Source organism: Pinus tabuliformis, chromosome 2_2 (genome assembly GCF_031772625.1).
Source record: "Pinus tabuliformis cultivar Carrire ecotype Pingquan chromosome 2_2, CPIR1, whole genome shotgun sequence".
NCBI classification, from domain to species: Eukaryota; Viridiplantae; Streptophyta; class Pinopsida; order Pinales; family Pinaceae; genus Pinus; species Pinus tabuliformis.
Genome location: NC_142300.1, coordinates 266,884,332 through 266,907,598, shown reverse-complemented (window position 1 = coordinate 266,907,598; position 23,267 = coordinate 266,884,332). Strand labels below are relative to the sequence as shown.

Here is a 23,267-nt window from a genome sequence, read left to right as displayed (position 1 = left end):
GAATTAGTTATTAATTAATTCACAAGTTATTAACTCATAATGCAACTATAGAATACATCAGTTAACTTAGTTGCATGTCAGTGCATGTTCAGTTCAACAGGGACAGGTGTTAGAGGATCAAATTGCTATCAATTGTGACTACAGCTGTGCATGATGATTTGCACAATCAGAGGGATTGAGTATGCCAATGAATTGGCCAATACCAAGAATTGTAGCCTGTGCTCACGACCAACACAGTGTGAGTGATTATTTGCAGGTCAAATACGAGTTTGGTAAACTATTCTCATCAATTCTTGAGCAGGTATTGAGCTGTCGAGGCAGGCAAGCAGCGGGGGAGATTTGGAGATCAGATCTGAGTTGTATTGTGTGTAGCATGTGGAGATAGTACTGAGTACTTGTGAGGAGTATTGTACTATGTATTGTTACATGATTCAATCACTATAATATACAGATAGTTGGGGTTTTTAACGAGATGCTTTCCCCGGGAAAATATTGTGTTGATATGTGTGATTGATGCTTCTATGTACGCCTCTGAATGTTTCTGCTTCTGTAAATTGATGATCATTGTAGAGGAGGTTATGTATTATGCATGTTCCGCTTATAAGTGTATAATTAGGATAATCTCTGTGAATATGTGTCATATTATTCAAAATTTCTACACAAGATTTAAAAAAACCACAAAAATTAACTAAATGATAACTTTATTTAAATTAATATTATTATTAATAAAAAAATTAATATATGAGTTAAATATATATACATTTAACGAACCAGATGCAACCGAATGGAAAACATGTGTTGGTTTGTTGGTTTTTGCCATAGCTAAGTTGAAAGATGATTTCGAGGATGCTCTAATATGGTATAAGACCAAACGCTGAGGGTCTTCACAACAAAGTTAGGTTATCAGTCGGTAATTGAAGCCACATATAACATTTAGGAAGAGTAGTGGTGGGGATTTTTATGGAAAATCCTAGGCCCCATAAAACATAAACTAACACTTTGGTTAGCTATTCTGAATAAACTCCTCACATGGGAAGTCAGAATCAAACATGGATGGATTGGACCAAGTCAGTGTGCGCTATGTAAACAGGCAAAGGAACTACCTCCCACATTTTCATTGGCTATGCCTTCTGCCGACAAGTCTAGTCCTTGGCTATTCAACCTTTCAACCCCCAAAATGTCTAGCTGGAACAAAGTATTAGTGTTGGAATGTGTACATGAATGGGCAAGGGACAAGTCAATTAAGACATTCCCATTTTTCCCTGCTTACCTGGTTCACTCCATTTGGTGGGCACAAAACTGTGCTATCTTTCAGGATAAGATTGCTCCAGCTAAAGTGGTTGTTGGGGTTATTGAATAATTGGTTAAACACTTTAAGATAAATCCAAAGGGCAAAAAACAAAGGATCCCTATTATGCATCCATTGCTAGTTGATGTGCCTTAGGGTTTTTTCGATGGGGCCAATGAGGGCCAACCAACCATATGTGGAGATGGAGTTGTGCTTTATGCAAATCATCATTATTTCTATCATATTTGATTCACTCTAGGAAGAGGCACAAAATCAAGAGTGAAATTCGCTGCTACATGAGCCCTTTTTTATGTTACAAGTTTCTATAACATTAAGAAATTGCAAGTATTTAAAGACTCAAAACTAGTTATTAACTGGATAAATGTGAATTAGAGGTTGCAACCCCACACCTTGAAGCTATCATTGATGAAATCAAGAATGAATATGCAAATTGGAATGGTTTGAAGTGAACACCATTTTAGGGTGCTAAATAGCCTAGCACCCTACTACACTCTATATTACAGAGTTTTTAGATGATTAAGCTTTAGAGGATGTAGTCATTCAATTTCTGGATAAATGTGAATTAGAGGTTGCAACCCCACACCTTGAAGCTATCATTAATGAAATCAAGAATGAATATGCAAAATTGGAATGGTTTGAAGTGAAACACCATTTTAGGGTGCTAAATAACTTAGCACCCTATTACACTCCATATTACAGAGTTTTTAGATGATTAAGCCATAGAGGATGTAGGATGTAGTCATCGAGTTTCTAGATATGTAACTGTTTATTTATGGACATAATGTTTACATATGAAGCTTTTTTTATAGGACATGAACATACCTTCAAAAAGTCCTCTCAATATTTCTTTTTCGAAAATATAAGTTTTTTTGGGAAAAAAAAAACATATATACATTTAAAGAAACATGTAACAAGATTCTTAACTATGGAGATTCACCCTCATTTTACCATGGAGATTTTTAACTACAAATAGGCTTGTTACAATACCATGGGCTAATACTATGGATTACTAATACCACATGCCCAAAACACCATAACTCATGTTCATATGACATTTGTTTAATTAATCATTTCAATTAAAAGAGCAAAAAGAGCATAACTACTTTTAAGATATAACACAACCTTTAATTTGTTACTACTACTAAGTCTATTTTAAAATATTCCATATAATTTAAATCCCGCCATTGCACGATTTTATTTTGGAATAAGGCTTATAGAATTTTAATTTAATTATCAATATTTATTAGATGGATGGTAGGGATTTAACTTCCACATAATATTCTATAATATTTATAATAGTATACACAAATACAATGTTGATATTTGTCTCCAAATTAGTTATGCTCTTTTTTCTCTTTTAGTTAAATTGATTAATTAAAAAAAAGTCATATCAACAAGTATCATATGAACAAATGAGTTATGTTTTTTGGACATGTAGTATTGATAAGTCATGGTATTAGGCCATGGTATTGTAACAAAGCTTAGAGATTATGAATCTCCATGGTAAAGTGGGGTAAATCTCCATGGTTAAGAATCTTATTCCATGTTTTTTCACTTGTATATATGTTTAACTTATATATTAAAATTTTAAATAATTAATAATAAGAATAATTTAAAATAAAATTATAATTTAGGTAATTTTATAATTCTTTTAATTTTAGCAACCCTAAATCCATAATAAGTAACTGTTTTGATGCTTATTTTGGATTGATGCCTATCCCCATCTACTAGCCATTTAATTTATATGGCCCTGCTAGTCAAATAAAAATTATGAAAACCCTATTCTAAAATAAACATGTCTATCAACATTGGATGTATTTAATAGTCAATTTACTAAAAACATACACATTACAAAATAGATTCTCAACATAAATAGGAATAACAACATTTTCTGACAAGGACTTAAACTATGCTCAATAAAAATACAATAATATACATTATTATTATTATATTACCATCAATATACATTATTACTCTCCATCATAAAAATACAATAATATACATTATTATTATTATATTACCATCAATATACATTACTCTCCATCCAGATAGCACTTAGAGGGACCAAATCTTTTAAGATGTAAACTTCTTTTTATGGGGACAACTACAACACCTTGAGCGGGTAAACTTAGGACCAAATCTTTTAAGATGTAAACTTCTTTTTATGGGGACAACTACCACTATAATCCCTAGGTGAACCACACTAACGCCACCAAATCTTTTAAGATGTAAACTTCTTTTTATGGCGACAACTACCACTATAATCCCTAGGTGAACCACACTAAACTACGCCGCCTTGAGAGGTAAACTCAGGAGAACCACACCAAACTACATCACCCTTAGCGGGTAAACTTAGGAGATTTGAACCTAGAATCTAGTGGTACATAACACTTCATTTTCATGGCAATCCACAATTGAGCTACTTGCTGGAGCTATTATGAATATGAAACATTATTTTAATTTATATGGTAAATAATTTATAGTTTTTTTGTAAGCTTGGTGAGACTACATCTTCATCATGTTCAATATATCACCCCCATGTGGGGAGTTGAACCAGTGACTTCACATCAAGGAGTGCCTTAACAAAACACCTGATCCAAGACTCCATGAACAATAAATAATTTATAGTTACTATATATATTATATCTATTTCACATTTCTATATTTAGAAACATTTTTATTTTTAATTATATGTTTATTAATTAAATTTATTAAGTTTTTATAGGTTTATTAATTATATGTTATGGAATATTATGAGTACTAATATGAATTATCATTATTTAAATTTATTTTAATGTGATACACTTATTATATTTTTTTTCTCCAAAAAATAAATAAATTTATTATTTTCATTACTTTTTAATTGAATCCACATTATATTTTATTTTTAATTAAATCCACATTATATTTTATTATTATTTTTTGATATAATGTTTAATTTTATGGATACACCATCTTTTGAGTCATATAATGTTAAGAGCCTAATGGTTAAGTGTATGTCTTTCTTCTTAAGAGGTTACAAGTTCAAAACCAGAGGGGTAGAGTATATATGCCTTTCAAATCACTGCGTAGAGGTAGATCCATTACCCCACAAACAAGAAGGCCTCCAATTTAATATCTAACTTGGTCCTACCTTAAAATTAAATAATAATAATAAAAAAATTTACCCTCATTCTTACTAAATTATAAAACACTAAACCATTATTATCATATATAAACACAACCTTAAAATTAAATAATAATAATGAGGAGAAATTTACCCTCATTCCTACTAAACTATAATACACTAAACCTTTGTTATTATATATACACACAAAGGAAGCGTGGCCCCAAACATTTTAGTACATGATACTAGGCAAAACCCATAGTTTTGCCATCGTTTGCCAAGGCCCCCCCAAACATTTTAGTACATGATACTATGGAAACCCATAGTTGTGTCAATCGTTTGCCAAGGCTAACCGTCTTGTATACATAGGCTCTCTCCTTTCCATATGATGTGGGATGCCAATATAAGTGGCGTTCAGCTTTCGCCTCTTATCATAATATGGTGGACTATCCGATATTGTATTCGTTCATTTGCCCTTTTTCGCTATCGTTGGCCATAGAATACATGTAAGTCTGAAGCCCAGAGAACGGCGAGAGCATGAGAGCATCTAGTTAGCACAGGAAGTAATCTCTCATCCTGAGACACACACAGGTACCCATTTCTCTACCCATCTGACCTATTTGGCCTTGAATTTGTTGGATTTTGGTATGGGGTTGATACGAGGTCAAGATTGCTGGAAACTTCAGTTAATTTTATCAGAAATTGTTTCTCTTATGAATAATGGTCTATATTAGTATTCGATACAAAAAACAATGTTGGCCATGGGTTCGATTCTCATTCACGTAAACAAACACATTATAGGTTCTGTTGCTAGTGAGAAAAGGGCACGCTTTTACTTATTTTGAGCTTAAATGGGGCATTTTTGCTCACGAATGCATTCTTATGTAGCCTTTTTGTTATAGGGTTTTAATGATTTCGTCTGATTAATGGGGTAAAACGTACATGCCTTATTTTTTTTTTATAGCTGCGTCGATGTGCTCTCGTTTCTAATGTAATTACAGTAGCTGTATGCATTGTTTTTGCCCTTTTCGTAAAGCGTTTTAAAGCTAACATACTCTTCGTAGGCGACCATGCTTGCCATTTTCACTTGTGATTTTATTCATAGTAGTCACCGTGACACCAGGCATTCTCTAAATCATCCTCCTCGATTGATTCAACAAAATCACCAGAAAGAAGGCAGTGTGAGGTGTGAAGTGTGTGCGGTGTTGATGATTTCGTCTGATTAATAAAGCTCGTCGATGTAACCACGTTTCTCATGTAACTACAGTAGCTGTATGTATTGTTTTTGCCCTTTTCGTAAAGCGTTTTAAACCTAACATACTCTTTATAGGCGACCACACTTCCTTTTCACTTGTGATTTTATTCATAGTAGTCACCGTGAGCCCAGGCACTCTGTAAATCACCCTCCTCAATTGATTCAACAAAATTACCAAAAAGAAGGCAGTGTGAGGTATGCGAGACGTGGCAGGTCTGACCCATACAGGGGTACGTGATAAGTGTATTCAATAGAGAGGGTTTGAGACAGTCATTGGAATTTAGCTTAAGTTTTACCGAACTCCTTGGTATCTGAGGTGTGAGGTGTGAAGTGCGTGGGATGTTGATGATTTCGTCTGATTAATTAATTCCGTCGATGCAACCACGTTTCTCATGTAATTACAGTAGCTGTATGTATTGTTTTTGCCCTTTTCCTAAAGCGTTTTAAACCTAACATACTCTTTATAGGTTACCACACTTCCTTTTCACTTGTGATTTTATTCATAGTAGTCACCGTGAGCCCGGCCACTCTCTAAATCACCCTTGTGGTTCAACAAAATCACTAAAAAGAAGGCAGTGTAAGGTATGCGAGAGGGGGCAGGCCTGACCCATACAGGGGTACGTTAAGGACAAATTTGTTCTGTATATACAAAGAAAAAGAATCATCCATTTGGTATATTCTGTCCCGTGGTAAGAAAATTTCTTGTGGTGAATTAATGCTAGATGTCTTGAAAACTACTATGTTAAATTAGGATATGGGGATGGCCGTAAATTGTTGCACATGTCTTTCTCGTCAATTCTTTACAGCTTCTCTTTCATGGATTTGTTTGTGGGTATACACTTTCTCTGTAATTTTTCATGTTTCTGTACAAATGACAATAGCTATTCTTTTGTTACACTTCTTCTGCTCAGGGTTGAAGTTTTGTGATGGACATTAGAGATGTCATTTTCCTTTTCTGTTGCTATGAAAAGAATGAACTGTTCTGCTTGCAGTTATTTTTCCTCTGTGCTTATCTTTTTTCTTAGATATTCCTGGAAGCTTATGTCAATAGCATAGGCACATTTTGCTCTTAAATTTTTGTTATTCTCACCATGTTTTTTGATTATATAGCTATTAAGTGCAATGTTTTAAAACTCCGACTCTGACTCGGCAGAGGGTCGACTCCAACTCCGACTCCGACTCCGACTCGGTATCGACTCGGCTGGCTCGATTTCAATGACTCGGTCGTTGTAAAAAATACATTAAATATTTATTTTTTATAAAAACACATAATTTTAAAGTTTTTCATTCAAATTCCAAACACACAACATTAGAATATAGATAGAAGACAACATATGATCAAAGTAGGCTCATGAATATATCCATTATATCAAAATGGCACCCAGTGCACTGTCCAATACATACACGATGATGGTATAGAGATCAAAACAAAAACACATAACCAAGGAGGCTATAAATGGCCTCTACAACAAAAGTCTGTGACCAGTGCTATTGGCTACTGCTAGAGTTGCCAACATCATCTGGCTCAGTGTTACTTGGGAGCGGGAGTGAAAGTGGGGAGCGAGAGAGAAAATGGGAGCGGGAGCAACATTTTCAGAAGCTCCTTTTACTTTAAGAATTTAACATTACTGTGAAATTTGAATAGCATATCAATACTAGGAGAGGGGAATGAACCACAAATAGCATTTAACTAATTTAGAGCAGTGTTTTACAACCAGGACCAGGACTCCGACCAGGCCGAGGATCGACTCCGACTCCGACCAGGATTCGGTAATGACTCGGCCTAGTCGATTTCAATGACTCGGTCGTTGTAAAAAATACATTAAATATTTATTTTTTTTATAAAAAAACATAATTTTAAATATTTTAAACATAATTTTAAAGATTTTCATTCATGTTTCCAAACACATAGCATTATAATATAGATGGAAGACAACATATGATCAAACTTTTTAACTTGACTAGGGGGGTTTATACCGGAGGGTCTTATGTATTTACACTTTGGTTCGAACACTTTTAATTCAGGTTCTAGATTATAGTATACACATTTTAACCTTGAAAACTAAACATATATAGATATGTGTTTCTATTTAATTCTTCTGTGTTAAAATGCTCTTCATATTTACAAATTTTGCTTGTTTTTACCAGGTCTTCCATGTTTCTAAATGGATTTATTAATATGTTTGCGGTGCTGCAATAGTAATTCTGGATTGTGGTAGTAATTACATAATGCCATTTTATATTCTGCATAAGGAAAATTTTGGTTATTTAAGTGTTGGGATTGATTTGCCTCTCAAATCAAGATTTTGAAATGTGCTTCTATTCTCTCACAGAGCTTGATTTAAAGATTTGAATAGATTGAAGAACTTTCTAATATTGGTATAGCCTTTTAATTCAAATGGATGCACCAAGTGGTATGGAGATTAAAAATCTGATTGAAGCTGTAGCGATGGATTTCAAACAAGCATTTCTATGGTACCTTATTGGCAGATGGACAAGATCTACTGTGTGGACCAATGTCAATGAGGCTTCAAGCAGGTCACATAGGTGAGAGTTGCACTGTGGCAGTGGGGTTTACTAAATTTTGTGCTCTGTTTTTTCCTGATTGAGGTCCTCAGCAAAATCTTAAAGAATGAAAAACCTCAAGTCCAGTGGATTCATGACATCCTTTTGTCTCTGTAAGCAAGAAGATATGTATTACAGGTAGACATCTAGATACAACACTAAAGGTTAGATGTGTTAATACACCTTTCAGCATAATTTTGCTTACTGGGAAATTTGGTTTTTCAGAAAATGCATATTAGAAAGCTTTTCCTGAAGAAAGCTGTTCCTCTTTTCAGCTTGATCAGGATTGTCACTAGGGGTTTGAGAGTTGATGAGACATACGCCATAACAGGTAAGTTGTGGATGGTTAATTTAGGTGGAAGCGAACAAATTCTTAAGACACAGGCTAGTGGCCAAACTATGGAAGAAGCAAAAGCTATAAACTTGTCACTTTCTGCCTTTGGAGATGTTATCAGTATATTGCAGGGAAAACAGCCTCACATATCTTACAGGTACTTGGACTTTTGGATTCGAAAGTATGAAGAGGATCTTTGATCTACTTGCAGATCTGAAAAAAATTAGTCATACCTGACATAATGAAAACATCAGAGAGATAAACAGCAAGATTCTGAAAAGAATATCACCATTCTATTACGAGGGAGAGGTTACCTTTTATAAGCAAGGCGCCTTCTTATTAACTTGATTACAAATAGTTTTGCAATGGTTCATGGCATACTTTATGCATTGTGTACTTCATAATAAAATTACAGACATCCAAACAGATTAATTTCACACCACAAATCCAAAAAAAAGTGAATAAAATTTATTTTTTACGCTGCCCAGCCGTTTTCCAATGACTAGGCCTGGTCAATACGTACTCGGCCTGGTTGACCGAGTCAACTATGACTCGGCCTGGTCATTGGATGACTAGGCCGAGTCATAGTTGACTCGGCCAACCTAGCCGGTTACTTGGCCTGGTCGTAATTTTTTTTATCGGCTCGGTTTGACCAGGCCGTTTCCGAGTCAACTCGGCCTGGTTGTAAAAAAATGATTTAGAGAACACCTTGGAGTGCCCAACACTCAGCTAACAGTTAAATTTAAAAAAAATATATGAAAAATCACATTTTTTTGGGGTCACAGGCAGCATTCATTGACTTGGCCGAGTTATTGCATAACCGGCCGGGTTGACCGAGTCAGTCATGACTCGGTCAACCCGGCCGGTTCTGCAATAACTCGGCCGAGTCAATCATGACTCGGCCTCCCGTTCCGTTTTTTCTACCGGGTCAAAAAAAATCCCAATGACTCGGATCAACTCGGCCGTTTCAGATTCAATTCAGCTGTTTTTTAAAACATTGATTAAGTGTTTTGTATTTTCCAAGAAAACTGTATTTTTAATAGAGATAAACAAAAATGCTATACTCAGGTCTAGGTGCAGTCCAAAAAGGATCATCTAGTTCATTGAGAAATCATTAAATGAAAACTCTGCTATAAGACTACTGTATGGCCATGTTGTATTTCTTCCAAGGAACCATAATGCTTATGTAGTTGAAGTTCTTCCTTTGAGAGCTGATCTGCATTCATGTTGTGCTCTCTATAAATATGAATGTAGCTGACCTGAAGAGACTGATTAGTGATTAATCTTAATGGATGTGCTAGTCGAAGAATAGAATTATTTTGAACTTGAAGGCTTCCTTCATCCAGTTTATTGATCATGGAAGATTTTCCCATGACCTGAAGCTTATCAATCCTTCTATGATTCTATCCAGAGAAGATTCCAGTAAGTAGTGTATAAGGCCTAGAATTCCCCCTGGGTTATTTATTTCTCTTCCTATATTACCTTTGAGCTGAAGTCTATGGGTCTCTGAAAGATATAGAATGAAGTCAATCTCACTGATAGAATTCGGGCCTGTTGGAAATACTGAGAGGGGGGTGGATCAGTGTTTCTTTCAATTGTTTTATTATGCCAGTTAAGATTTTATCTCAAGTTAAATTAGAAAACAAGTAGAACAAGAAAATAATTTTATTAGTGAAGATAGTGAGGCCAATCCACTTTTACAAAATTTCACACTCCAATCTTGAATGAGGTCTCCAATCCTCAAGCACAAATCCAGGCATCAACCTGGTCTTAATGAGGACACCAACCCTCTCAGGCTCCAGCCTAAACAAACACTTCCAATATACTTCAGAACTTTACCCCAACACTACTTCAAGATGTTATCCAAAAAGTTCTCCAAAGTCTGCTCCAAAGACACTTCAAGAGCTGCTCAAGAAGTCTTCAAGTCTGCTTCAAGACTCTTCAAATCTGCTCTAAAAAGTGTCTCCAAGATTCTTGCTTCAAGGCTGAAGTCGGCTAAAAGAATTTTTCAGTTCTATTCCAAAAGGTGTCTACAATCCTGCTCAGAGAATGTCCTCATGTCTGCTCAAGGATTTACCAAATTTGCCCCAAAAGATAGGCCTCGACAGCTTCTTTCACAGGGCTGAAGTCCACAGTGTAAGAGGGCTGAGTTCTGGTCCTTCTGCAGGTCTGAACCTGGGCCGATATTCACAGAGAGGGGCTGAATTCATGTCTTTCCACATGTTGAATCTCAGGCCTGAAATTACTGGGGCTGAGGTCTGCTACAGGACTAAAGGAGGCAGAATCTATGAGCTGTAGAGAGGCTGAAATTTCTCCAATGGCTGGCTGAATTATACCTTTAAAAAAGACTTGTGATTAGTGCTACAAAGTGACCAAGTTTAGGTTTGATGAAAGACATCAAAAGCTGATAAGAACGTCACCAAAGACCATATCCCAAGTGCCATAAAAACAGAAACCAATCCTAAGAGTATCTTCTTCAATTTGCTACAAGGTTCATGAGATATGAACCTATACCTCTCTTTGTTATACATCCAAACTTTTCTTGCTTGTCTTGGACGAGTTGGAGGTTGAATGAGAGAGGAGAGGATTCTCATTTATACATGTTCACTCACACTATTTTGACCATAGTAGGGCCGACTTGACCACAAGGTAGGCTGACTTGAAAGGGGGGAAATCTAGTTTCTCTACTTAAAAAATTCAGTTCTCCACAATGGAGAGTAGTTAGGAGGCAAGCTAGCGCATTGGAAAGAGCTTAAAGTGCTCTTTAAGCCTGTGGCACTCTTATCTTCATCAAGCCACCCTTTGAAATCAATAACAATTGATTCTAATAGGGCCTTGACAAGTTGTATAAGAATAAATTGGAATAACCTCCAATAGCATTGTGTGTGGTTTAACCTTTGGAATAACCTATGCAAATAAAACAATAACTTGGTCTGCTACTTGAAAAGTAGGCATCATATTCTCTTCAAACAAAATAGAGTTTCTAGCTGCACATATCCCCCACAAAACCAAAATGTAATGGCCCTAAAGCACTTAAGATCTTGCTAAGTAAGCCAAACATTAGGACATGTATCTAAGGATTCACATTTCAAAGGGTTCTGAATACACAAAAGTCCCACAACCTCAACCCAAGCTTTCTGAGAAAGATTACAATGCAAAAACAAATGTGAAGTGTTTCCTCACTACGTGCAAAGTAAACATATATTTGTACTTGCTCTACTTCTTTTTTGGAGGGCTTCTCATGTTAAAACTTTATGTTCAAAATGAGCTACATAAAGAACTTACACTTCGTAGGGTCTTTAACTTCCAAACCCTCTACCACCACCATTTGTTATCACCTGGTCTTGGTCTAGAAGGATCTGAGTATCCAAGATTAGAGGTATGATTACATTCAAAGCCCAAAATAATTCATCCAAGAAATTGTTCAATCTTATATGTGTGCCTTCTTGAGTTCTAAAAAGTAATCCCATTTTTGAGTTGAATTTCCTGATAGACCTAGATTGATTGCCTTTCTCTAGCCTCGAGACCACAGGGATGTGCCTCATTGCTGTCAATCAAATTAAGTGTACATTTTACAATTACTTGTAGGTGATGTATGAATTTGTTAGGAAGGAATATTTCAATGTCTCTACCACACCCCATTATTGGATCTACTAGACTCTTGTGGATTTTTCTACTATTCCCTACACCAATTGGATTTTCCTTACCAACAAAATGAATAGACTCACATGACTAGACATCAGGGGAATCCCTTCTCACAACCCCTCTACATAAATTCAAATTCTTGGATAGGGAGATAGTCATACCACTATAGATAACCTTACACTTTTATTCCACAAGAAATTTAACTACTTACATCATTTGAACAGTAATGGACTCCATGATAGATTAAGAGACAATGTATTTGACTCACTCGAAAGTTGGATATCCTCCAATTTTGGATATTGCCTATAATATTTCTCTTTGTCAAGGATAGAACATCTTTGTGGGGATGCAACAACAAGCAAAACAATTGATCAATGCCTAGAAGAAAACATTTCAAGGACCCCAAGGATTTCCACCTAAAAGGGAGATTGAACATGAGATTGAGTTGTTGACAAAATCTCCATTGCCCAATATAGGATTGTATTGGAGTTCAATGAAGTGAAGAAATAGTTCAACAACTGTTGGGCAAGGATTGATCAATCTCACTGCTTCACTTGGTGTGTCACCTAACATCATTGTGTCTTAGAGGGATGGAAGTTGGAAGATTTCTCTAGAATATCACCAAGCATGAGTGAGAGAGTAAGACATATAGAAGAAAACATCCAGGACAAATAGTTTGTTATGTCTTTCAGATTATCTAACATGCCTAAAACATTTATATCTTTAATGACTTAAATTTTGTGTTCATTTATAGATTCACTGGCAATAATTTACTTGGATGAAATATTGATATTCAACTCTCCTTAGGAAGAGCATATCTCCCATATGAAACAAGTTTTAGACACACATAAGAAGACTCAACTATTAGTTAATCTTAAGAAGTGTGAATGTGGTATACAATGTTTGTTTAATCTTTGCCACAAGATTGGCAGAGGAGAATTGAAGGTAGAACCCACATAAATCAAAGCCAATATCAACAATTGGTTGATTTGTTCATTACATTACTTAAGAGGTTTCATGGGAGAAGCACAATATTTATCAAAATTGCTTGCTTCATTTTAGGCACTGATGAATTTTATCCTCTAGTTGATGCTTGAAGAAGTTTTAAATTTATCACAGGAAATTGCACAAATCTCCGTTTAATATATATATATATATATATATATATAGAGAGAGAGAGAGAGAGAGAGAGAGAGAGAGAGAGAGAGAGAGGCTGACATGTTATCTAAGGTAGGGGTGTAATTGGTGCAAGGTGAATGGACCATCTTGGGAAGTGTTGATGGGTTATCCAAGGTAGGTGTGCAATTGATGCAAGGTGAATGGAGCATCTAGGAAAATGTTGAGGGTTGTGTCATTGAATTTTCTCATCCTCCTTTCGATTTGTTGTTAGTTTTGGGTATCACTCAATGGTCTTTAGGGAATGCTTGTTTATAAATTTTATGTACACAACATTATAAAGGGGGCTATGTTGCTCATCTTTATGCCGAGAATGTTGAGAGATTTTAGAGGTTTTTTTAAGGATCAAATAATTGATATTTTGGAGGGATTCTCTTTTTGGTAAGGATTAATGCATAAGCAAAATTGTGTCCTTCATGGAATATGCAATGTCGACTCCATTGGCATCTTTGAAATGTAATTTTGTTTATTTTTAATAAAAAGTTGCCTAGCCTTTTTTAAAAAAGAGAATAAGATATTTTGATAATTTGAAGAGAAGAATTAGTTAGGCACTAGTCTTGGAAATGCACAATTTGTTGCAGCCATTTGAGTTTGAGAAAGTGGGTATGCCATATGAATAGTCCTTGAATATTCAAGGAATAAGACTTGGGTGCTACTATTTCAAGTTGTTTCACAAAGTTGTACTGAATTGCCCTACATAAGATAAAGATATATATGACCTTGTACAAGCAGATGAAGAAATGGAAGCATTGCAATGTACCTAGGGAGGTACACAAGTGGGATGATTAATGTAATCTGGCCATAATTATGGAATAGCCCCACTATATAGGAGAAGGAATAACATAATAATAAGGGGTGATTGGCATAGACCTTAACTTATAATCATTATAAAGTATATATACATAATTATTATCACATTAAGATATGTTGTTTAATTAACTAATATTAAAATTAATGTATCATAATATTGAAACATTACTTACTAGTTATTATATTTAAATTAAATGAACTTACTTTATGAAACTCACCTTTTTACGTTTAAAATAAACATAAAATTTAATTAGAATATCCAAATGTCTGCATCTTATAATCTCGAATTAAAGTTTATAATATGGTCAACCAAGCAAAAATTAATGAACTGCCTTGTTAATTTTTTGCGCGGCTGATTTTTCCAATATCGCATTATTCATCCGCTGACAGTTTCATTCTGGAATTCTGCTCTGAGATCTAATTTGGAAATATGTGCTAATGTCAAGCCATTTTACATAGACAAATGTTGGGCGGATCTTTGTGGATCTGGATCCGAATCCGTCTCTGTTCCGTGGATCCGCGGATCCAGCTGCTGGGCCTGACGGATCCGGTAACATAGCATAATAGTAAGAGAAGAAGCTATTAAGTAAGAAAGATAAAAAGATATCACAAGCAGTTATCACAGAAAAATATATGAATTTAGAATCTTGTGTTAGTTCAGTGATCACAAAAGTTGATAACCAGAAGGAAGATTTGTGATTCTTTCATCAGAGGTCAGATAAGTAGGCCTAAAATTCTCTGGTGTTCATCAGGGCTTCAAAATGCTTTGTTCACACATCCAAAATATTTTCTAGACAAATCTAAATTCAGTGTAACCTGATTTGCTGGAAGGACCAGATATAAGGCTAACATATCAAATTATAGCAGAATGTGTAGATTTTTAGGATAATAGCCCATATAATTTAGGTTTTTTTTTAATCTAATCGTCAAGAATTGTCAAAAATGTTAGGTGTCTATAATTTGGGTAAAACCTTTTATTTATCGATCAAAACTAAATTAACCTAATTCACTGGAAATATATTTCAGGGTCCAAGTCCTCCGCTTTTTCACTAAACTAGAAAATGTCTGTGCATACCCAATCTTTTATCAGACTTGACTGTGGCTTGCATCTAATACTTTCTTTCTTTTATTATATTTTCTGCTTTTGCTTATTTTGGATAAAATTTGATTTCCTCATTCATTGGATGCCTGTGACTGAAATAGGCAGCTCAACAGTTCCAAAAGCTATGACTGAAATGGACCAAGACGGAGGAACAAGTCCTTCCCATTCAGATGATGGTTCAGAAAAGCAGCAACAGAGCAGTTGTTCTGATGAGAGTGAATACATTGCCAGTCTGGATGGTTCAGAAAAGCAGCAACAGAGCAGTTATTCTGATGCGAGTGAAGACATTGCCAGTCTGGATGGTTCAGAAAAGCAGCAACAGAGTAGCGATTCTGATGAGAGTGAAGACATTGCCAGTCTGCAGGACAAATGCCCATCCTTCAATCAAGCTTCACCTGATGCATTGGAAACACCGTCAAGTAAAGCCAAGGTAGAAAATGTTCCGGAAAATGTCATTAATAGAAAAGGAGTTTTAGAGAGTGAAGGCACTTTATTGCCCTCTGATGAAGCAGCAAACCATCAAAATTATGGACAGGCAACTCAGACACATCAAAGTGGTGGAAAATCTGGTAAAAAAGGGCGCAGCAGATGGGATTCTGATTCTATGCCTGAAGAGGGAGTAGTAACAAATGAAGGTGAATGTAGTGGTAAGAAGAAGAAATCAAGATGGGCTACAGAAGAGCCTAAAATTTCAATGCTAGGGCAAACAAAACTGCCAGATGTTATGGAGTTAAGTGGTAAGAAGAAGAGATCAAGATGGGACACAGAGGAACCAAAAATGTCAATGCCAGGGCAAAGCCAACTTCCAGATTTTAAGGAGTTAAGTGGTGTATATACTGAAATGCAGGAACTAAATCTGAAGCTGTATATGATCAACTGGAGACTTCGGACTGGAAATGTTATCGTTTCATCAAGTGACGGGAACAGATCTCCATCCCCTGAGCCTATACATAATAACTTGGGGATAAGAATCAATACAAGGGAGGCTAGAGCTAGGGAAAAGCTCATACAGGAAAGAGATATAACAATGGCAATGTTGAATGCAAAAAACCCTGCTTTAAGGCCACCTGCAGATTCTAATAAAACTGTCAATGTTAAGCCATCCAAAAAGATTTATGTACCTGTTAAGGAATACCCTGGGTACAACTTTATTGGGCTTATCTTGGGGCCCCGTGGTAATAACCAGAAAAAAATGGAGCAAGAAACTGGGGCTAAGATATTACTAAGAGGGAGAGGATCCAGAAGGGAAGGATCAGGGAGGAAAGATCCAAAGCCAGACCCATCAGATGATGAAGATTTGCATGTTATTGTAGAGGCAGATGATGAGAATTCTCTGGAGAAGGCTTGCGCTATGGTTGAAAAATTGCTTGTGCCTGTAGAAGAAGGAAGCAATGAACTCAAACGGTCTCAACTAAAGGAATTGGCAGTAATGAAAGGCACCCTCAAACCTACTTTTTGTAGATTTTGTGGGCAGGAAGGTCATGTGCAAGCCTCTTGTCCAGTGAGGATTACAAGTCTAATGAAAAGTCTAGAGAAGGTATCTAATGACCAGGATTTATGCTTTGAACTTGGAAAAGAGAAATTGATAGCATCTCTGGAAAATAGTGGGTCTTGGTGTCCAAGACAGTCCGTTCAACCAGTGGGTCCCACAGGCAATTATATGTCATCTTTAGCTCAAGCAGGAGGACTGGAACACCAACAAAATGGAAATGCTCGAAATGGACCTGAGGTAATGAGGGCATCGACGGAAAAGAAGGGGTCTGAGGTTCCAATTCAGTCCTCTCAACCACTGGGTTTTACAGACAGTTATATGGCATGGTTAGCTGGAGGCTTGGAACACCCAGAAAGCGTAAATCCTGGAATAGTACCTGGGAAAGCGTCTGTGGAAAAGAGTGTGTCTGGGCTTCCAAGGCAGCCCACTCAATCACTGGATCTTACAGACAATTATATGTCATGGTTAACTGGAGGCTTGCAACACTCAGAAAGTGGGAAAGATGGAATAGGACCAGAGATAAATAAGGTTTCTTTGGAAAAAAGTGGGTCTGGGATTCCAGGACAGTCCACTCAACCACTGGGTCTTAGAGACAATTATATGTCATGGTTAGCTGGAGGTTTGGAACACGCAGAAAATGGAAGTTCTGGAATAGGACCAGATGTAAGCAAGGGTCGTGAATTTGGGACCTCTTCTGTACGAGGTTCTCGTTTGCATGGATACAGCCCCAACTTTTCACATGTGGGTTTGGAATCTAGTTTTGACAGCCCTTCCGTTTCCCATCTGGGTTTAGGACCTCGTTTTGAACATAATCATGGTAAAGAAATTGATCACTCAAATGTATATGTGGGATATCTGCCTCCTACCATGGAAGAGGAACAATTGATTAAGCTATTCTCTCCTTTTGGTAGAATAGTTGAAGCCAAAGTCATTAGGGACGATGTGAAAGGTTTGAGCAAAGGTTATGGTTTTGTGAAATTTTATAACATCCATTGTGCTGCCCAAGCTATTGCACATATGAATGGCTACAGGTTGGAAGACAAGACTTTAGCTGTAAGGGTGGCAGGATGGCCTCTTGGCTCTGAGATGGGACCTGCAGAAGCTCTTTACACTTTTGATAAGAAACAACCACCAAAATTGCCTGTCCACTCTGGTGATTATGCACAGATATCATGGAATTCTTCAACTAGGCCTGTATCTTTATCTCCTTATAATCTTTATTCTAATAACAATGGTTCTGGCATGCCATACCATAGTGTCAATCCTTTGCAAGGAGGTACTTTCAACAGTGTGCCAGCTACTTCATATCGTACACATGATCTATATGAGATGCCACTCCGTTTGGCAGAATCATCTAGTGGCATGCATGGGCTTCCTAGATCTCAACCAGTACTAGGCAATGTCAGTGATTCCTCGATGTCAAAATTAAATGTCCATTCAGCTGATGCCATGAGCCATTTTTCTCCAAACAAATCCAGGATTTCTACATATCAGCACTATGCACCTCCATCAGTTCCATCGGGCAGCGCATATTCTGAGTTATCATCACAAGCTTCATTAATGAGAGGTTTGGGTACCACTCCACGACCTTCTAACCTTTTTCCTTCTGGATATGTGAAGAAAGCTATGGAATTGGAATATGAAAGATTTTTATCTGAAACGGGGCCATGACATGAGAACATTTCAGGGATATATAATATTTCATTCTAAGACTAAAAGTTGAGCATCTATATCAAACAGAAGTAATTTATCTCTGATTGACTTTTTACAAGGTAAATTACCTTCACTGTCTACTCGTGAATTTTTGTGAGCAGAATATTGATAAGAAAGCTGTGATTTAGTTCAACCGATACACACTTTGTACTATTGGAAATTTAGCAACATCTCTGAGTTACTAGAGAAAATGACATCTAAGGTTGTTGATGAAGGCCACCTACTTGGCAGTGTTTTGAAAGATTCATCCAGTTACATTCAATACATCTTGGAACTGCACTACTTACCAACAAAGTTGTTCCAATGTTTCTGCAGCTATAATAATTTTACAAAGTTGCTTTGGATAACATTGAATTTGTGTTTCTGGAATTACAACATTAAGCGTCTTGGCACTTAGCTGTCCATTGCCATTTCATTGCCATTTCATTCCCTTTTTATTCTTTCTCTTCTTGAAGGTGAATATCCATGCTACTTATGAATAATAGGTTGATCCTGTTTTGTAACCTGAGATAATTGGGCATTTTCTTGAAATGCATAATGGTTACAATGTGAATCTCATCACCTTTTTGAGAGTCCAAACATGTCTCCTGTGTGATGTGTCCCATTTCTGAGGTTGATGAGTCACTGATAAATTAGTATACATTATTAGTCACACAAATGCTGTGATTTTTTCAGACTGTTATCTTTATGGGTTATTTAGAGTTATTTTCTTATTTCTCTGGGGTTGTGCAACTCATCATTGGTGATGTACTTTGGAGCTGTGCTTCTCACCTATATTTGGCATAGTTATTTTCTGGCTGTTTTAGATAACTTGGTTCATAGCAAGTGGTGTTATAACAAGTAGATTCTTGGATTGTCACTTTTAGGAATGGTGATCACAAATCCATAGTTTTTTCTAGACAAATCCACATTCAATGAAACCTGATTTGCTAGGAGGAGGTGATATTAGGCTAACATATCAAAATTTTAGAGGAGTTGGTGTAGATTTTTAGGATCACAATCCGTACCATTAAAGTTTTTCATTTAGCCATAAGGCATTGCCAAAAGTATTGGGTTTCTATTTTGAGTAAAACATTTTATTGATTGATTGAAACTAAGTATGACCTAATTCATTGGAAAAATGTTTCAGAATGATTGATCCAATTGTTCTGCTTGTAATTATTCTTCTTCTGCTGTTTATTTGCCTTTCCAAATTCCTGAAAAATCATGTCAATAACTTGGGCACTTTATGCATGCAAATTTTGTTAATCAGACCCTTTTTTCTCATAGTTAATAAGTGTTTGTACACCTGTATGAGAGACTTATAAGTTATGAGCACCTGCTCTTGTGTTTTTTGTTGCCAAATAAAAAAATAAATCAGAATATACATAGAATTTTGGCCAAACGGCTACAGCCAAAAAGTGGTAGCCATAAGCCTCCCTTCGCACAAATCTTGTTTGACATAGTTACAATCTTCTACCATCATTAAGCATAATAGAACAAACAGGGTAGCCCATTACAGCTCAATAAGTACAATCTTCTGTTACAAACAGCCTTCAGAAAAATGATGACCTGTGTCCTTAGTCCGGCGCTTAATATCAGAAATAATTAAGATGAATTTGTCAGTTCTGAGATCTGCACATTGTCTGTAATTTCCTGCTCAATGAGGGTGATTTCCTGCAATGAAAGGGCATCTTTTGACAGCTTTTCTGTCTTGGACTTATTCCCTCTGTGACTGTGCTCATAATAGGAGATTAGGCTATGTCGAATTTCCAAACGAAGAATCTCAACCATAAACTACTTTGCACAGTGGAAATAGAAAGCAGTAAATCACATATGCACAGAATATAGACAACTTTTTACAATTTTCAACCCAATTTCGTTATATTAAACAGCATATAATACAACCGTCTAGGGCTCCCGTACCAGGGATAATGGCCCTCATACATCCAGTAGTACAAGATACAACATGGGGCTTGGTGTCAATCCATCGACAACCAATCTGCCCTCAACAAGATACTCTGACCATCTAGCTGATGAAGTCGACTCTCTCAGCTCCCCTCGGTTGTACCCTGTACCTGCCTGGTCCTTTAGCTCCTGATCTGCAGCTCTTGGCTTTATCAATGCTCCAAGTCCATTTGGCTACCGAATCTCGGCTATCCAATCTGCTCTCTAGTTGTGCCTTAGTCCATCAAGGCCACAACACATCGAGACTACTATCGAGTTGTTCACAACTCTCAATCTGCCCACTGTTGCTTCTCAGCGACTTAGGGGCTTCAACCCACAATGGTCTTCCTGCGCTGCACCGATGAAGACCAACATAGGGCATGGAGGGCTGCCACCTATCACTGCAAGATGTCCATCTCTTACAATGAACACAGGCTAGGAGGATAGTGCATCTTCTGCTGTAGATGTCCTTCTCCCCACACAAGTTTCGGGCTCCAAATTTTAGAGGATTTGGTGTATATTTTTAGGATCACAACGTGTACCATTAAAGTTTTTCATTTAGCCATAAGGCATTGCCAAAAGTATTGGGTTTCTATTTTGAGTAAAACATTTTATTGATTGATTGAAACTAAGTTTGACCTAATTCATTGGAAAAATGTCAGAATGATTGATCGAATTATTTTGCTTGTAATTATTCTTCTTCTGCTGTTTATCTGCTTTTCCAAATTCCTGAAAATTATGTCAATAACTTAGGCACATTATGCATGCAAATTTTGTTAATCAGACCCTTTTTTATCATAGTTAATAAGTGTTTGTACAACTGTATGAGAGACTTATGAGCGCCTGATCTTGTTTTATTTTTGTTGCCAAATAAAAAAATAAATCAGAATATACATAAAATTGGCCAAATGGCTACAGCCAAAAAGTGGTAGCTATAAGCCTCCCTTCGCAAAAATCTTGTTTGACATAGTTACAATCTTCTACCATCATTAAGCATAATAGAACAAACAGGGTAGCCCGTTACAGCTCAATAAGTACAATCTTCTGTTACAAACAGCCTTTAGAGATTCTGTAAATAGCAGAAAAATGATGACCTGTGTCCTTAGTCCGGACCTCAATATCAGAAATAATTAAGATGAATTTGTCAGTTCTGAGATCTGCACATTGTCTTTAATTTCCTGCTCAATGAGGGTGATTTCCTGCAATGAAAGGGCATCTTTTGACAGCTTTTCAGTCTTGGACTTTTTCTCTCTGTGACTGTGCTCATAATAGGAGATTAGGCTATGTTGAATTTCCACGATCTTGGGTCTAGGTTAGAGTACTAAAATCACTGACGCTACCAAACCAAGAATCTGAACCATAAACTACTTTGCACAGTAGAAATAGAAAGCAGTAAATGACATAGGCACAGAATATAGACAACATTTTACATTTTTCAACCCAACTTCGTTATATTAAATAACATACAATACAACAGTCTAGGGCTCCCGTATCAGGGATAATGGCCCTCATACATCCACTAGTACAAGATACAAAACTGGGGCTTGGTGGTAGTCCATCGACAATCAATCTGCCCTCAACAAGATACTCTGACCATCTGGCTGATGAAGTCGACTCTCTCAGCTCCCCAAAACTCGGCTATCCAATTTGCTCTCTAGTTGTGCCTTAGTCCATCAAGGCCACAACACATCGAGACTAGTGTCGAGTTGTTCACAACTCCACTTGTGAACAACTCTCAATTTGCGCACTGTTGCTCCTCAGCTATTCAAGGACTTCAACCCACTATGGTCTCCCTGCACTGCACCGATGAAGACTAACATAAGGCGCGGAGGGCTGCCACCTATCACTGCAAAATGTCCATCTCTTACAGTGAACACGGGCTAGGAGGATAGTGCATCTTTTGTTGTAGATGTCCTTCTCCCCACACAAGTCTCGGGCTCCACAAATTGTTCTTGGTTGATCAAACCCTTGAGCTCATCAACGCCTCTCTTGCAACCACTTGTGTCCATCAAGGTGTTGTTCATCGGGCTCCAACTTGGACACTATCACGCTGTCCTCCAGTAGACCATAAGTGCCCAATCACATCCACACTTGGTCCACTTTCACGCTGCCCTCCAACAACCCATGAGAGACCAAGTCCGTGTTGTAGCATCTGCTCCTAGTTAGGGCATATTCACACCTAGGAGACCCTTACACATGGTTTCCCAAAAACTTCTCCACATCCACCCTTTGCTCTGCAATAGAGGAGTTATTGCAAAAATCTCGCCTCCATCATGTTCTCATCTAGGACATCTATTACTACTCTGTGAGATTTGCTCCTAGTTGGGGTTTCTTAACACCTAAGACAACCCCAACAAATGACTCTCACATGCTGCAAATTAAACCGATCCAAAACTGATCCAAAACATGGATCCAACACCTAAAAGAATGTTTGACCAAACATACCTTAGCTCATTGTTTTGAGGTTTGATTTGTTTGCTGCAAACTAGGCCTGGTTAGGGCACACCACAATCCCTTTATCAGCGTTCTTTTTGCCCAAATTTGCATCCAAGGTGATACAGTTGCCCTTCCTTGAGGGGATGAGACCAGTGTTGTAGGAAATGCCCCCTCGGGATCAAAACCCCGATCCGCGATCCGTACAGATGCGTGGGGGAAGCGCCGTCCGAAGCGCGTTTTGGAAAAACCGAAATGCGTTTCGAGCTGATAAACACGCTTCCTTGAAATTTCGGAAGCGTGTGATCGAAGCATGTTTCAGTTTTTCTGAAACGCTTTGGACAACGCTTCGGCTGTACGAAGCGTCATGCTTCGGAGTATGAAGCGTCGGATCACGAGCT

The 23,267-nt window shown here is 37.0% G+C and overlaps 1 protein-coding gene across 1 annotated transcript; it reads left to right on the top strand.

Annotated features, from left to right (window-relative positions):
- Positions 1-8,510: 8,510 nt before the first annotated feature.
- LOC149192326 (uncharacterized) lies at positions 8,511-18,922 on the top strand. Its single transcript, XM_089404550.1, has 2 exons — positions 8,511-8,726; positions 15,404-18,922. Exons 1-2 carry the CDS (start codon positions 8,681-8,683, stop codon positions 18,463-18,465), a joined length of 3,108 nt encoding a protein of 1,035 aa, XP_089260676.1. The 5' UTR covers positions 8,511-8,680; the 3' UTR covers positions 18,466-18,922.
- The last annotated feature ends 4,345 nt before the right edge of the window (positions 18,923-23,267 follow it).

Excerpts from the sequence above, each read along its gene's own strand:
- LOC149192326 (XM_089404550.1), top strand. The coding sequence starts at position 8,681 with ATGTTATCAGTATATTGCAGGGAAAACAGCCTCACATATCTTACAG. Across the intron at positions 8,727-15,403 it reads CAGCCTCACATATCTTACAG|GCAGCTCAACAGTTCCAAAA; the intron begins GTACTTGGACTT and ends TGACTGAAATAG.